The following is a 15,895-nucleotide window of genomic DNA, read 5'->3' on the forward strand; positions in this document are numbered from 1 at the left end:
GTGTGTGTGTGTGTGTGTGTGTGTGTGTGTGTGGTTTATGTACACCCCGTAAGTGAGTCCAGATGTCCCGAGGCAGCACGCTGGTGGGTCTCTCTCTCTAACAGCAGCCCTTTGACTGTGTTAAACCCTTCTATATAAACCTCTCATAACAGCTCCCATTAGATACACATTAAGAGTGGCGGGGAAAGGAAGGGTGGCCCGGCTCAGCTGTGTGGGCCTGCATGATGCAGACAGTATGTGTGTGTGTGTGCACATGTGTCTAATAATGCACTGGTTCTCACAACTTTTTCATGTCAAGGACCCCCAAATTGATATGTATTTTTGGCTGCAGGACCCCCCCCCTCATCTGGAAATGTTTTGTGCCAGGGACCTCCAGAAGACAAGATTTGTGTTAAAACAAACAACATTATTCAACATTTTCCAAATATTTTCAAAAATAGCTGATGTACTGTAAGCTTTGGGAGAGCTTTTGTCTTGTCTGTCTGCATGGATGTATTTTGTTGTATTGTTTGTGCAATGTATGATGTGTTCATTTGTGCTAAGGACCCCCTCGAAAATTAGATCATGCATCTCTAGGGGTTTATCCTTCTAATAAAGGTATTATGTTTAGGCTGGCATAGGGTGTATAATACAGTATATAGGCTGGCATAGGGTGTATAATACAGTATATAGGCTGGCATAGGGTGTATAATACAGTATATAGGCTGGCATAGGGTGTATAATACAGTATATAGGCTGGCATAGGGTGTAACATGCAGTCTCCATGCCCGCAGACACGCTGCGTGAGTGAATGTGAACACTAGTTTTCCACAGCCGTGTGTGTGTGTGTGTGTGTGTGTGTGTGTGTGTGTGTGTGTGTGTGTGTGTGTGTGTGTGTGTGTGTGTGTGTGTGTGTGTGTGTGTGTGTGTGTGTGTGTGTGTGTGTGTGTGTTAATCTCACTGGTCACAACACACGCACACACACTGGTGACTGGAAAAAAAACTCACAAAGCTGGTTTAGCTCATAGGGATGGAAAAGTGGCGTAAGTGAATGATAACAGTGTGACTGTATGCTGCAAAATGCTTAGTGTTAATTTATCTCTGAGTTACAAATGGATAAATTAAGACTTAAACTTTTAGTGTGTGTGTGTGAGTGAGTGTGTCTATGTGTCCACGTGTGTCTATGTGTCCACGTGTGTCTATGTGTCCACGTGTGTATGTGTCCACGTGTGTGTGTGTGTGTGTGTGTGTGTCTGTGTGTGTGTGTGTGAGAGAGTGTTCGTCTTGTCTCTGTGGTCTGTCCATTGTCTGTATCCTGGTTTTTATCAGTGCTACAGACAGACCTCGTAGGTGTTCAGAGCTGATAAGTTCCCATCGCCTCCTCATATGGTCATGTCCGTCCCGGGCCGGCCACTGTAGAGGATTATGTCTCTGGTTACTCACAGATGACTCAGTTCCTCTGCCTTTCGTCTCTCTCTCTCTCTAGGTACGGTCAAGTCCGACATGAAGCCGGTGGATAAGTCTCGGCTGGCGGTGAAGACCTCAGGACTGCAGCGGTCGTGCTCCGACGCCGGTAAGGACCATCGGAACGGCGCCGGCGAGCCGCGCAAGCCTCCGTCCGGCCTGGTCCGGCCCTCGACCGGCGGAAACTTTGGCTTCAAGAAGCCCACCGCCGCCGTCGTCAACACCAACGCCGGCACAAATAACACCACGAGCACCGTGACGAGCACCGTGACGAGCACCGGCGGCAGTTCCATACCCGGCGGCTCCGCGACCGTGGGCAAAATCCCCAAATCGTCCGGCATCCCCAGAGGCGGAGGAGTAGGAGGAGTAGGAGGAGGAGGAGGAGGAGCAGGAGGAGCAGGAGGACGGAAAACCAGCCTGGATGTTTCAAACGGCGACCACAGTAGCTTCATGTCTGCCAACGCCAGGAACTCTCTCCAGTATCGCTCTCTGCCTCGCCCAGCTAAGACCAGCACCTTGACCCTGACTCGGCCGAGCTCTGCTCGCCCCGTCAGCACCACCGCGGACACCGGCGGCTCTGGGCTGACGAAACCGGCCTCCGCCGCTCCCCAGGGCTCCAGGCTCAAAGAGCCCACCCACTCGGGGATCGGTACGCCCGGGTCGGGGCTGGGTAAAGCAGGGGGCCGCGGTGGCATCCCCAGCCCTGGGCCCGTCAACCAGACAGACAGGGAGAAGGAGAAGGAGAGAGCCAAGGCGAAAGCGGTGGCGTCCGACTCGGATTGCTGTGGGGGAGGAGGGGGTTCCCTTAAGGCCAGTCCTGCCCAGACCCCTTCGGAGAACGGAGGTAAACTGCACGGGCTGAGACCCCCCAGCAGTGGGAAAGGCACAGATCTGCCCTCACCTAACACACACAGGTATATATGGAGTGTTTGCATGAACTGTCGTTCAAGTTAATTTCAAATCACATTATGGAATTATGTTTAGAATTGACCCCGCCCTTGCCTCCCCATTGTCTCCACTTTCTAGGTTATCTGGTATGCGCAGCCTGGGCAAGCCTCCGTCTATGGTCCACCTCGACAAGCTTAGTTCCAGCAGCCTGGAAGTGGGAATGGGTGTCCAGGACCCCCTGCCTCCGAAGATCCCTCCTTACTCGAAGCTTCAGGACCTGGTCAGCTCGGCAGGGAGCTCCCCGAGTCCCCAAGGCCTGATGACCCCCAGCCCGGCCCCCATGCTCAACGTCAACTCTTCGGCGTGCTTCTCGTCCTCGGGGATAGGCCTGGGGCCGCGGCAGGTCTCCGCCCTGGGGATGGTGGGGGGCACGGGGAGCGGAGGAGCGAACACCTCTCCACATCTCTATCCCCGTCTCTCTGGGCTGCATCGCAGCATGGAGTCCCTGCCCCTCCAGATGAGCCTGGCTCCGGAGCAGCGCCAGGACATGGAAGACAGGGAGAGCCGGACGCGAGGCTACCCGGGCACAGAGCCCCGAGACAGGGATGCGCGTGAAGACAGAGGCCCCCCTGGCAGCTGGAGCTCTGGAAGCAGAACCTCGCTGACTCTGTCAGACTGGTGGGTGTCCCTTCAGAGAGATGCTAATACATCATGTCTGCAGTTTGACATGCAAACCCCACACTCTGCATACATACAGTGGAGTTTTTCAGAAACTCGTTCATCCTAAAACACTGCTCTGTAGTTCCACCTACTGGTCAATTGTGGAACTGACCACATTACACTCAAGTGTCCTTGAGTTGAAGCAAAATGTCAACAGCAAGGTCATTCAAAGTGATTGAGGCAAATGATTAAGCGTTAAGACACAGAGCATTAAGACAAAAGAAACATTTGAATACAATTAAAATAAGCAAGAGACACTGAAGCTCTTAACTGCTGCCGATGAGCAGCAGGTTGGTGCCTTGCATGGTTTCCCTCTGTGCCAGCTGTGGCATTTCTTTTGGATGTTGTTAGGAATAGGATCCTTTGAAGTATAAACTCCCATTATCCCTCTTCTCTCTTGTAACAGCAGGATACAGACAATCCTCTGTTTGTCACATGAGCACAAAGAGAAATTAGATGGCATTTGATGACAAAATGCTCTTTACTGTGAAAAGGTTAGAGTGCCCTTTTTGACAGTAGCAGCAGTAATTGGGTCTGGTGTCCTTTCACGCCCATGCCTTCTGCCGTGAACCTTTTGAAATATCATCATGGTTCCAATTAGCAACCGGTAACCCTCCCAGCTCTTTTTATTTTATTATACATATATTTATTGTTTGTGTCATTTTAGAAAGGACTAGAGCATCTCAAAGCGTTTATGTATAAATTCTTTATTCGGCTATTTTTTGCTACTTTTGTGTGACACTATAATATATGATGAAGTCGGGCATTCATTTACAAAAGAAAAAAGTTAAAATATGGAGATACAGGGTTTCTGCTCGACATCGACGATATAGAGTTTAAGTGGTTAGAAATAGGTCTGATTGGCACTTCATCTTAGTTAATTACCATGATGGGGAGGCTAAAGCTAGGAATTAAGTAACAGGGAAATGCCAGTGGGTGCTTACGCACGCACACATACACACCGACACGCACGTGCACACACATACACACACGCACACACGCACGCACGCACGCACGCACGCTCGCGCACACTTAAAGTAAGGGGTTGGAAGGGCATTATTACTACGGGGCTATTATCAGTGCTGTAACAGTCCCGGCGAATGAAGTCATAATTAGGGGCTGACGCTAGCCGTCTACCAGCCTGTACTGCGTGTCTTTGTGTCTGGTGCTTTATTCCAAAAAGCCCCATACCTCCCTTCAATCCACTGGGTAAATAATGACATTGTGCTATCTGCCTTTCTCCACCTTTCTCCACCAGCTCCCAGAGAGATAGAAACACACTGCCAAAGAAAGGCTTGAGGTAACTACAGTACACACACACACACACACGCACACACAAACACACACAGGCACGTACGCACACACACACAAATGTGCCAGTAACATAAACTACACTTTTCCAGAACTGACATCTTCAACACAATGGCGTCGTGACCCTTTCAACTAACAGGTGCACAAATCCGCTCAAACCCTGTGATTGACAGGTTGCGTTAATCCTGCCCCAAGGTCTGTTTAAACATAGTTGCTGTCACTCTCACCTAATTCTCTCCTCAAAAATGTAGCCTGCCATATCTGGCCTATTGTTTGTTTATGGAATCTTGCAAAACCGAACTAGCCCACAGACAGTATAGTGAAACGCAGCTGTCTGTCAAGTAAAATGCCCTGGGGGGGTAACATTTTAAATGCCTTCTAAGGCATTGGTTCTCAAAGTGGGGTCCGAGGACCCCCAGGGGTACTTGAGGGGGTTCCAGGGGGTCCCCAGCTAAATGATGGACAGGGACCAAATGGACCCTTATGGGTCTGTAACTCTGAGAGTGTACAAATGGAACCAAATGGTCCCTAACGGGTCCATTTGGTTCCATTTGTACACTCTCAGAGTTAAATTAACATTGATTTTACAATATAAATTGGGGTCCAAGAGACATACATGCCTTTAAATGGGGTTCCGTAGCCTAATGCATGTCAAACTGGGGGTCCTTGAAATTAAAATGGTTGAGAATCACTGCTAGAGAGCCGTAAAAATCTTCTCTTATGGGGGTCCCTGGCATATCTTTTCAAATGGGAGTCCGCGGTCTAATAAGTGTCTATTTGGGGGTCCTTGGCACGAAGAAGTTTGAGAACCACTGTTCTAAGGCAACAGTATGGACAGAGAGAGAGTAAAGAGTTTTTCACGCCAGAAGCAACCGACAAGGCCAGTAATTCATTTTCAACGAGAGGGCGAGTGTTGAGGTAGGGGTCGCGCGCGGGCAATCTGACAACCATAGTGCCTACTGGGCACCGTCCTGTGAAATGGTTGCAATCGTGCTCATCTCACACACGTCGCACACGCCTGATCGCATCAAGAGTTGAAATGTGTTGAGTCTATTTTTGTTTTTACGCAACGCGTAGAAATGCATGTACAGTATTTCACACAAGGAGGGCAGTGTCAGTGTGTGACCCTGCTGATCCAAGGAGGTTGCACACAGGCGTAGTGTGAAAAGCCCTTTAATTCAGTGGTTCTCAACCTGTGCGCCGGGGCCCACCGTGAGGTGGTTTTCTTTGTGATACCACATGCACACGCACGCACGCACGCACGCACGCACGCACGCACGCACGCACGCACGCACGCACGCACACACACACACACACACACACACACACACACACACACACACACACACACACACACACACACTCACAGCAGCCGAAAGACTGAGGACCAGTCAGTGCTTCGATGCATAATTCCACTTGGCTGACTGTGTGTGTGTTTACGCATTTTAAATCGGAGGCATTTTTTGTATACTATTTAAATAGTCTTGAGAAAAAATGCTGCTCTTTGTCCCAAAGTGACTGCAAAAGATTGCAGCTATTTGTCTCAAAAAGCTTTATACCCTGCATATATAACATGTATATATAACGACGCAATGTGACATAGCTCTGTTTAACACAATGCTGTACCTCCTCCAACTGTATATACTTCCCCCTTTTTCAACAGTTTATTATATTGTTGTATATTGCTGTCGGGCATTATATTTTGGCACTTGCTTTGGCAATGTAAACGTATGTTTTCTCATGCCAATAAAGCTCAATTGAATTGAATTGTGTTTTGTGTGTGCGTTGCAGTTTCAATGGAGCGCCGCAGGGCGAGGAGGAATCGAAGGAGAGAAGACACTCTCACACTGTCCTCAGTATGACTGACTCACGCACTCCACCTCTGCTGCCCTCTCCCACCTCCCTGCCCCGCACCTCCAAGACCAACATGGGTGAGTGTAGAAACACACACACGGACGCACGCACACACACACTTGCGCGCGCACACGCACACGCACACACACACACACACACACACACACACACACACACACACACACACACACACGTGTGTACGATTGGTGTCCATACTGTATGTGTCTGATGCACAATACATTTTGTTTAAAGGTGCAATAAGTGATTAAGAGTAATCGTTGCTATAGAGTGTTTGTTCAGTAACAGGAGTCTCCCTGTATCTCCAGCGTTTTGGTAAACAAACAAAAAAAACATTTTCAGGTTGGTATACCAATTTGATCCAATCAGAAGAAAGTACCTATACAGGATACGGGATAAACAAGTGAAATTGGAAGTGATGACACAAAGAAATGAACAGACAAAATTGGAACTGGAAGGAACACTATAAAATTTAAGCGAATGAAATCTCTCCTGATTGGATGAGTCTGGCAACCAACTTGAAAGTGTATTTTCTGTTTATTAAACTCTCGGAGAGTACAAATGGAACCAAATTGAACTGTAAGGTTCATGGGTTGAATTGGTACACTCTTAAAATAGTTACAAATGGATAAATATCAACTGTGGATTTTACTGAGTCCTATTATTCTATGCTAGCCTTTCTATCATTCTAACCTTTTATCCTGTTTAATCCCCCACCTCTCAGTAGCCCCCAGTCCCATCGGCGGACCTCCTAGAATGACTCGCTCCAACAGCATCCCTACCCATGATGCCCCAGTGGAGCTGTATGGAGCCTCCCCTCTGGGAAGCACGCTGTCCCTGGCCGAACGCCCCCGCAGCATGGGAATGGTTCACTCCGGATCCTTCAGGGACAGGGAGTCCTGTGATGAGGGTGAGACCACTGTGATATAAAAATGGGGGGGGGGTTCTTGTTTATTAGGATTACCAATAACCTCTAAACCTCCATAATTGAACTTAAATTAATCCCCTCTCTTGTCATACTACTGTGTCACACAAAAATAGCAGATCTACAAGCTCAAAACTTGCAGATCTGCTATTTTTACTATTTTCGAATTTTATCATAATTGACTTTAATAACAGTATTTTCTTTGTCCTCTCTCTCTCTGTTCAGTCCATGGTTCTGTTCTCTCTCTGGCCTCCAACGCCTCGTCCACGTACTCCTCGGTGAGTGTCCCCAACCGGCCAACACAGGTAGATACAGATACTCTCTGTGTGTTTGTGTGTGTGTGTGTGTGTGTGTTTTATGTTATTTCTCTTGGTCGGGGGACTGCTTGCTTTCCTCTCTGTCTCCTCCATGTCAGTGGTTCTCAAACTTTTTCAAGTCACGGACCCCCAAATTGATGTATTTGCGGGCCGTGGACCCCCCATCTGAAAAGGCTTCGTGCCAGGAGACCCCCAGAAGAGAAGACTTACGTAAAAAAAAACAAATTAAGACTATGGATTTCCCCCCCGAAATTCTCAAAAATAGCAGATGTACAGTACAAGCTTGTAGATCTGCTATTTTTGAATAGCCAACATATAAATGGATGAAGAGGTTAAAATGATTGCTACGTTAACTACTTTAGCTGGGGACCCCCTGTAAGCCCCCGGGGGTCCCCAGACCCCACTTTGAGAACCACAGCTCTATGTATCTTGGCATGTACAGACTAGTACAACACTTTTAACCCTTGGTGTGTGTGCCTTTACGTGCCTTATTAGAAATTTCTCCTCTGTTTCTCTTGCTTTTCTAATATCTAATATTCGCCTCCGCTTCCAAAAAGGCTGAGGAAAAGATTCAGGGAGAGGTAAGTGCGGTCTCTCTCTCTTTCTCTCCGCCCTTTCATCTATCCCTGTCTCGTCCTTTATTTCTCCTCCGTTCATCCATCATTCTCTGTGGACGAGCGAGTTTGTCATCCATTCCATGAACTCCAACCCTTATCATTCCCTGCACTAATACTGTCAAATATTTACAGCTGTAGCAGTGTTTTTTTTTATTGCTTCAGTTCCCCTTTCCCTGATTTCTGAATCCAAGCACCCCCTTTATCTGACTTTTAACAAAATGTAGGCATCAATTATTATGTCAATATGTTCCAAATAAAACAGCATAACGGCAAATAAGTATTGCTTTCTATTCAGTAATATTCAGAAGGTTCTCATGAAGTTTGTTTATCTTTTCTATCATTAAACATAACGGTAAAATTAATCCTTCCATTTTGCACTTTGTCTCACGTAGCCCTTGTAGTACCTCTGCGTACCCCTAGGGGTACAACACGTACTGTTCCCCCATTTGATTAACACTGGGCTATTAAGATGTGAGTCTAACATCTCTGTCTTCCTCACAGCAAATCCGTAAACTGAGGAGGGAGCTGGAGTCATCCCAGGAGAAGGTCGCTAACCTGACCACGCAGCTATCTGCCAACGTATGTACTGTTTGTGTGCTGAAATCACACCCATTTTGTACACCTATTTAACCCATTAAGACTGGGAACGCGTCTGTGTCATTTTAAGATTTCTTTGGCTATTCAAAAATAGCAGATATGCAAGCTCATAGCACGGCACCGAGTCTATAATTACATGCCCACAAAAGACATAGCACGCCAACCTTGATTCACCTTTTTTCGTCTCTGTCGGGTGGAAACCTCCAAATGTCCAAAACTATTACTTTTCAGCATTCAAATTCAAAAGTATCAAAAGTAGCAGATCTAGAAGCTCAAAACGAGCTTTTGGATCTGCTACTTATGATGCTTTCGTGTGAAGCTGGAGTATGATCAAGTAGGGCAGTGGTTCTCAAACTTTTTCATGACAAGGACCCCCAAATTGAGACTAACAAGCCCGCGGACCCCCATTTGAAAAGATATGCCAGGGACCCCCATAAGAGAAGATTGTTTACGGTTCTAGCAGTGATTCTCAACCATTTAAATTTCAAGGACCCCCAGTTTGATATGCATTAGGGCTACGGGCCCCCATTTAATGGCATTTCTCTCTCTTGGACCCCAATTTATATTGTAAAATCTATTAATTTAACTCTGAGAGTGTACAAATGGAACCAAATGGACCCGTCAGGGTCCATTTGGTTCCATTTGTACACTCTCAGAGTTACAGACCCATAAGGGTCCATTTGGTGCCTAATCTATCATTTAGCTGGGGACCCCCTGGAACTCCCTCAAGGACCCCTAGGGGTCCCTGGACCCCACTTTGAGAACCAATGAAGTAGGGCATTAATTTATGAAAAAACACACAAAGTTTAGATATGGAGATAAGAGGTTTGTGCTCGACAGCAACGATTTCCAAGTTCATATCAGAGCTCATCTCAGCCAAGTTATCTCTGTTAAGTTCAGCATTGTCAGCTAGCCTAACTGAGAGACGACCTTTACCCACTGCCTCCCCAGCCACGATGTTATGCACCTGTCTTCCATCAATCCTTCCACTCCTCCTCTCACATCCCTCTAACCGCAATCTCTCTGCTGTCGGCCTTACAAGCAGGGATCCTCAGAGGAGCCAGATAGCGTGGGGAGGGAGCTAGAGAGAGATTTATTATTCCTAGCTGCTGTTGGAAAGCATCGCTATGCCGTCTCAGCTATTCTCTTATCCGAGACTGTGCTAACCTCCTCCTGAACCACTCCTTCAAACCGGTCTCACACACACAGACACACACACACACACACACACACACACACACACACACACACACACACACACACACACACACACACACACACAGGTCAGTGTGTCCTTTCGCGTTGCAGGGATGTTTCGTTGGAGCCTCTCCAGCTCTTTGTTTGGTTCAAAGTGTTGCTGAGGAATAAAGCACGTACAGTATTCATCAATTAATTGCGCGCGCGCGTGTGTGTGTGTGTGTGTGTGCGTGCGTGCGTGCGTGTGTGTGTGTGTGTGTTGCCTCCTCCTCCCCAGAGATTGTTTCACAGTGTTTGACCTCATCTAACGTGAAGGTCGTGGAGGGAATATCAACATGCCATGTTATAATTATGCAATTATGTATTAATACTGGGCTTTTTCAATTATCTCACTGTATGGGAGAGGAGAGGAGCTACGTTCATTTTCTTCTGCTTTGGCCAAGCCTGGCATGTTGTTAAGAGAGTGAGAGTGGGTGTGTGTGTGTGTGGGGGGTGTAACGAGAGTGAGTGAGAGATTAGGGAGGAGGCGTATTTCCCCTGGAGGAGGCAGTTATTCAGAGGCTTTCGTTGCTTCAGAACCTCATATAGGAAGGATAATGGAACACTATATTCACATTGTGTTCCATGTCGCCTCGCGGCGGCAGTTTTCCAGGTCTCCCCCAATGTCATATGAGAACAAATTCATTTCTGTCAGATATATATCACCCAAATATCATTTTATTTACTGTTACTGTATACGTACAGAGCATCAGTTTGATACCAGTGGTCCATATAATATATACAAATATTTTGTCCTAAATTGCACGGTAATGGGATTGTTGCTTGTCTTTGTTGTTTTCTGTTTAGTTTCAAATTCCTGTCAAAGTGGTTGTTTTTGTTTTAATTTGTGAACAGGCTAACCTGGTGGCCGCCTTTGAGCAGAGTCTGTCCCTGATGACTACCCGACTACAGAGTCTGTCTTTCAGCCATGAGCAAAAGGTAATCAACACGCACGCACGCACGCACACACACGCATGCGTATGCGTTTGTATTACTGTACTTGTGAGGGCAATTAGCCGACAAATAGCAGATCTACAAGCTCCTGGTGGGATTGAACCCTCTCACCCATTATGTAAACAGTGGAGGAGAAAAAAAAGGGCAGAGAATCCTGAACAACGGAGTCTCTCTGTTCAGTAGCAGTCAATACCAGCTCCCTCTAAATGGAGCCGCCCCAGCCTCTATCTCCTTCAAGGTTAAAAGACACGGTGCTTAAAGGCAGATCTGTCCAGGTCACTGCGCTAGCTGGCACAAACATAAAAGCCTTTTTGAGAGCGCGTCTAGACTGGGCCTTTCACCAGGGGCACTAAGGCATGAACCACAAAGAGAGAGAGAGGGTCCTCATGTGCACACATGCAAATAATAGGCAGAACACCACCACCCCAGGGCTGATCAACTCCCACACACACACACACACACACACACACACACACACACACACACACACACACACACACACACACACACACACACACACACACGCACACGCCGATCTATAAGGGCAGAGGAATGTAAGAGTGTGTGTAATGTGCGTGTTCATTCTTGTGAATAACACTGTGCACTGGGTCAGGTTGATCCTATATCCTACACCCTCAAGGCCAACTGATCCCCCCCATAATGCAGTGGTCCACTCTGCAGGGCCCTGCGGGCCTGGGCCTCTGACCCATATTCAGCTCCTCGTGTCAGGCTGTGATCAAAGCCACCTCTCCCTCAATGTTAACATCACCCCCTGGTAGCTCTCAGCTCGCTGCTCAATGGAGAGGGCCGTTACACTGGAATGTAGCCGGGAGCTGTGTGAAGTGTAGGTGTTTTTGTGTGGGTGTGTATGTGCGTGTGTGCGCATTCATGTGCGTTTACACTCCTTCGTACAACGGTGGTGTTGGCTCGCCGAAAATAGCCCGTCTACAAGCTCACAATGCGCTGCATCGTGGCGCGTTGTGAGCTTCTAGGTCAGCAGTTTTTGGTCAGTTTGGTTTTTGGAGCGATGATGTATACATTTGCAGTGACGGAAGAAGTACTCACAATTTGTACATAACCCAATAAAACTGGGAAAGCAGCTGTGTCATTTAAAATGTTACCGTTGGCTATACAATAGCAGATAAGACAAGCTCACAGCGAGTCACTTTGTGCCGCGCTGCAAGCTTGTACATCTGCTATATCTGAACATTTTTGAAAAAACGTGTTTTCAGATGGGGGTCCACGGCCAAATACAATTTGGGGCTCCTTGGCACGAAAAAGTTTGAGAACTTCTGCTTTAGAATTTGTCAGGTCTTAATGGGTTTAATAAAAGTATCAATACCACACAATGTATATTACGCTGTTAACAGGTAAAAAGTCCAGTATTCAAAATATGACTCGTTTTGTGCAGGATACTGAGCTGAGCGACCTGAGGGAAACCATCGAAGCTCTGAAGACCAAGAATGAAGAGGCCCAGGTTGTCATCCATGGAGCACTCAGCAGCACAGACATGAAAGGTGAGGAGAGGACGTCTGTGGTGATGTCTGTCTGTCTGTCTGCATGGATTAGTTCTCAGTCACAACGACTGATTTCAGTCATTTGGATAAAAAGCCTATTCTACAAGCTCTCAATGCGTCTGTGACGCATTGAGAGCTTGTAGAATAGGCTTTTTTCTGTTATTATTTTAAGATTAGAGTATTTGAAGTGGTCAAACTAGCAATTATGTTCAGAGGCATCTTCCATAAAACCCTAATGGCCTCAGATATTTCATAAAAGCAAACGTTTAAAGCCTCAATCTGTGATGTCTTCACCTGGTTGGCGGTCTGTAGAACAACAGGAACAATAGTACTAAAACATCGTCGCTTCATTCCATCTGTCTGTCCATCTGTCTGTCTGTCTGTCTGTCTGTCTGTCTGTCTGTCTGTCTGTCTGTCTGTCTGTCTGTCTGTCTGTCTGTCTCTGTCTCTGTCTCTGTCTCACTGCTGATCTGTGTGTGTTTGGCAGACATGTGTATTCGTCGTCAGAACTCGTGTGAGAGCATCTCCAGCCTGAACAGCCTCACCAGTCTGTCCAGCCTGGGCAGCCTGAAGGACCAGGAGGCTAAGAAGAACAAGAAGAAGAAGAGCTGGGTAGGAACACACACACACACACACACACACACACACACACGCACACGCACACGCACACGCACACACTCTCTTACCATCTGTTATGTGTATGACTTATCTCGCTACTGGCTGTGTGTCACACTGCTGCAGACTGACTCACACATGCATGTGTGTACTCTCACTCACACACACACACACACACACACACACACACACACACACACACACACACACACACACACACACACACACACACACACACACACACACACACGCACACACACACACACACACACACACACCAACATCAACAACACCTGTTATGTTACTTATTACCAACACAGCCCCCGGCATGTTTGTGTGTGTGTCTGTATGTGTGTGTGTATGACGGTAACATTCTTCTATGATAACGTGTGAGGAGGAGTGTGTTTGTGTGTGTGTGTGTGTGCGCGTGTGCGTGCGCGGATGCGGGCATGTGTGTATGACTGTAACATTCTTCTATGATAACATGCGCGTGTGTGTGTGCGTACATGTGTGTGATGGTACATTGTTCTATTCCGACACACATGGGTGATGTGTGACCACAGTGTGTGTGTGTGTGTGTGTGTGTGTGTGTGTGTGTGTGTGTGTGTGTGTGTGTGTGTGTGTGTGTGTGTGTGTGTGTGTGTTGTTCTAGGTGTGTGAGGTGAGTAACAGTCATTGTATACAGCCTCTATAATATCTTTGTCATCCAGCATGATGGACCATCTAAACCTCCGAACCAGTCCTTCAGGTCCCCTATTCTGCTGGTTGTCATCCTAGCCAGCTGATTGGCTGCCCAATTTTGGCATATTTGAATAATTAACTTGCCATCCACCATTAGGGGGCGTGTCCACAGAGAACGCCTTTAGAGTGCTTTCGATATCATGTCCGTATAGCGCCCACACACAGCGTGATGCCGGCACTGTTCCAACCTAACAACCACTGAGGTTAGCTTAGCTGAAATAATGTGAACCTGGACTAATCGTGGTTGTAGCAATGATTTAACGTCGGGTTGTAAATAACCGGGCTGTCACGTACAACCAGGAGGATCAAATGACCGGCACTCCTTTCCAAAAGTTCCCTGAAGCAGTGTTGATTTTGTCGACTAAAGCTATGGCGGAAAATGTTCGTCGACTACCTTTTTTCACTGACGAAAACTAAATAAAAACTATATAAAAACTAAGCTACGACGACTAAGACTAAATATATTGACTATTTCGTCAAGAAATAAAAGCTAGACTAAAATGTCAGAAGAGATCCAGTAGAACTAAAAGACAAGTCATTTTATGTTTGGTTGCCCTCGGGTGTTGTGCTCTGAAAATACAAGTTCACAACGCGTCGCAGCGCGACTCATAGAGACTTGTAGATCGGCTATTTTCAGCATGCAACCAAGTGTAAAATCAGCCATTACGACGCCATCAAGGCACCGTCAAAATACATTTTAGTCGACTAAATCAACTGTATATTTAGTCGACTATAATCTTATGATATTTAGTCGACGAAACTAGACAAAAACTAAAACATTTCAGATGACTAAAATATGACTAAAACTAAATGGAATTTTATTTAAAAGACTATGACTAAAACTAAAACTAAAAATTTGCTGTCAAAATCAACACTGCGCTGAAGCACGATGGTCGGGCGCTGGGAAGAGGAGTGCACCAGCCCGTCTTTACCATAATAATGTATGGTAGACTGGCACTGCCAGTTGTAAAGGCACTCTGTGTGGACATGGCCCCTTACTGTTCTACTTTCTATGGATGTAATGTATGGATGGATGGATGAACGGATGGATGGATGGATTATTTTCTGTCTGTGTACAACATGATGAACATAGGGCAGTCAGTATTGATGGGCATTCCCTCTCACTGTGTAACTTCACACACTGACCCAGTGACTGGTACTAACTATCACTTTACTTAGTGACATACTGACACACATATTGACTCAACTTTGACCTACATACAGTACATGTTTGCCGGGGAAATCCATGAGAATCATGTGTGAAATTAACAATTCTAACTTTTTTTAAAAATTACCTTCACACTTCGTCGGACACCGGTTGCCGAACTCCGAAAATAGCTGATCTACAAGCTCACAACGCGCTACACGACGAGTTGTAAAGCTTGCAGATCTGCTATTTCCGGCTTTTAATTAAGCATAACAAATACATCCATCGCTCTGAATGTGGGTTCCATTCTGTCTCTCCCTCTGCTTCCCTGTGCAGCTGAGGAGCTCCTTCAACAAGGCCTTCAGCATCAAGAAGGGCCCTAAAACCTACTCGGACATCGAGGAGATCGCCACCCCCGACTCCTCGGCTCCCAACTCCCCAAAGATCCTCCACGAACACGAATTCGAAGGCGGGGAGGGAGGAGAGAGCCAGCCCCCGTCCCTTAAAAACTCCACCTCTTGCACCTCCTCTGTGTAAGTGCCCAAACCAAACCATACCAAACGTTCCTCTCTCTGTTTCTCTCAGGGCTAACTGGGTGAAGCCTGGTAGCCTCTTAGCTCATTATACAGTGGACGTATTAAACCTTCAAGACTGCATGCTAATCTAATTAAACCTACTGTATAAGCCAGCATGGACCCACCTGTTATCTTCCCAAAGCTTGTTAGTCTATTGGTTGTTTGCTGTCTGTTGAGCAGCCAAATGATCAGATTTGATTTGATTTGATTACGGATCCCCATTAGCTGGTGCCATAGCAACCAGATAGTTTTCCTGGGCTCCATGTGAAATACCCAAGACACAATACATAATAAAAAGACTCACATAAAGAAAAAAAAGAAAGGGAAAATAAATTAAAGGCATAATATGAAAATGGTTAATTATTGTGTTATTATATTTATTTATATTTATATATTATTATTATTGTGGAAACCTTGGAT

At 46.5% G+C, this 15,895-nt stretch overlaps 1 protein-coding gene across 5 annotated transcripts in view; it reads left to right on the plus strand.

Annotated features, from left to right (window-relative positions):
• The window catches only part of nav1a (neuron navigator 1a), a 162,405-nt gene that overhangs the window by 134,096 nt on the left and 12,414 nt on the right, over positions 1 to 15,895 (plus strand). For 3 of the 5 annotated variants that reach the window (XM_084069045.1, XM_084069049.1, XM_084069046.1), the window contains 11 exons: positions 1,466 to 2,357; positions 2,470 to 3,009; positions 4,310 to 4,351; positions 6,154 to 6,293; positions 6,959 to 7,144; positions 7,385 to 7,464; positions 8,595 to 8,672; positions 10,782 to 10,865; positions 12,292 to 12,397; positions 12,885 to 13,009; positions 15,237 to 15,433. In XM_084069045.1, the coding sequence (XP_083925171.1) occupies positions 1,466 to 2,357; positions 2,470 to 3,009; positions 4,310 to 4,351; positions 6,154 to 6,293; positions 6,959 to 7,144; positions 7,385 to 7,464; positions 8,595 to 8,672; positions 10,782 to 10,865; positions 12,292 to 12,397; positions 12,885 to 13,009; positions 15,237 to 15,433 (2,470 nt within the window). The remainder of the gene's footprint in view (positions 1 to 1,465; positions 2,358 to 2,469; positions 3,010 to 4,309; positions 4,352 to 6,153; positions 6,294 to 6,958; positions 7,145 to 7,384; positions 7,465 to 8,594; positions 8,673 to 10,781; positions 10,866 to 12,291; positions 12,398 to 12,884; positions 13,010 to 15,236; positions 15,434 to 15,895) is intronic. The other 2 variants (XM_084069048.1, XM_084069047.1) reach the window with 2 other exon arrangements.

This window comes from Gymnoscopelus microlampas, assembly GCF_963454915.1.
Source record: "Gymnoscopelus microlampas genome assembly, chromosome: 10".
Classification (NCBI taxonomy): Eukaryota; Metazoa; Chordata; class Actinopteri; order Myctophiformes; family Myctophidae; genus Gymnoscopelus; species Gymnoscopelus microlampas.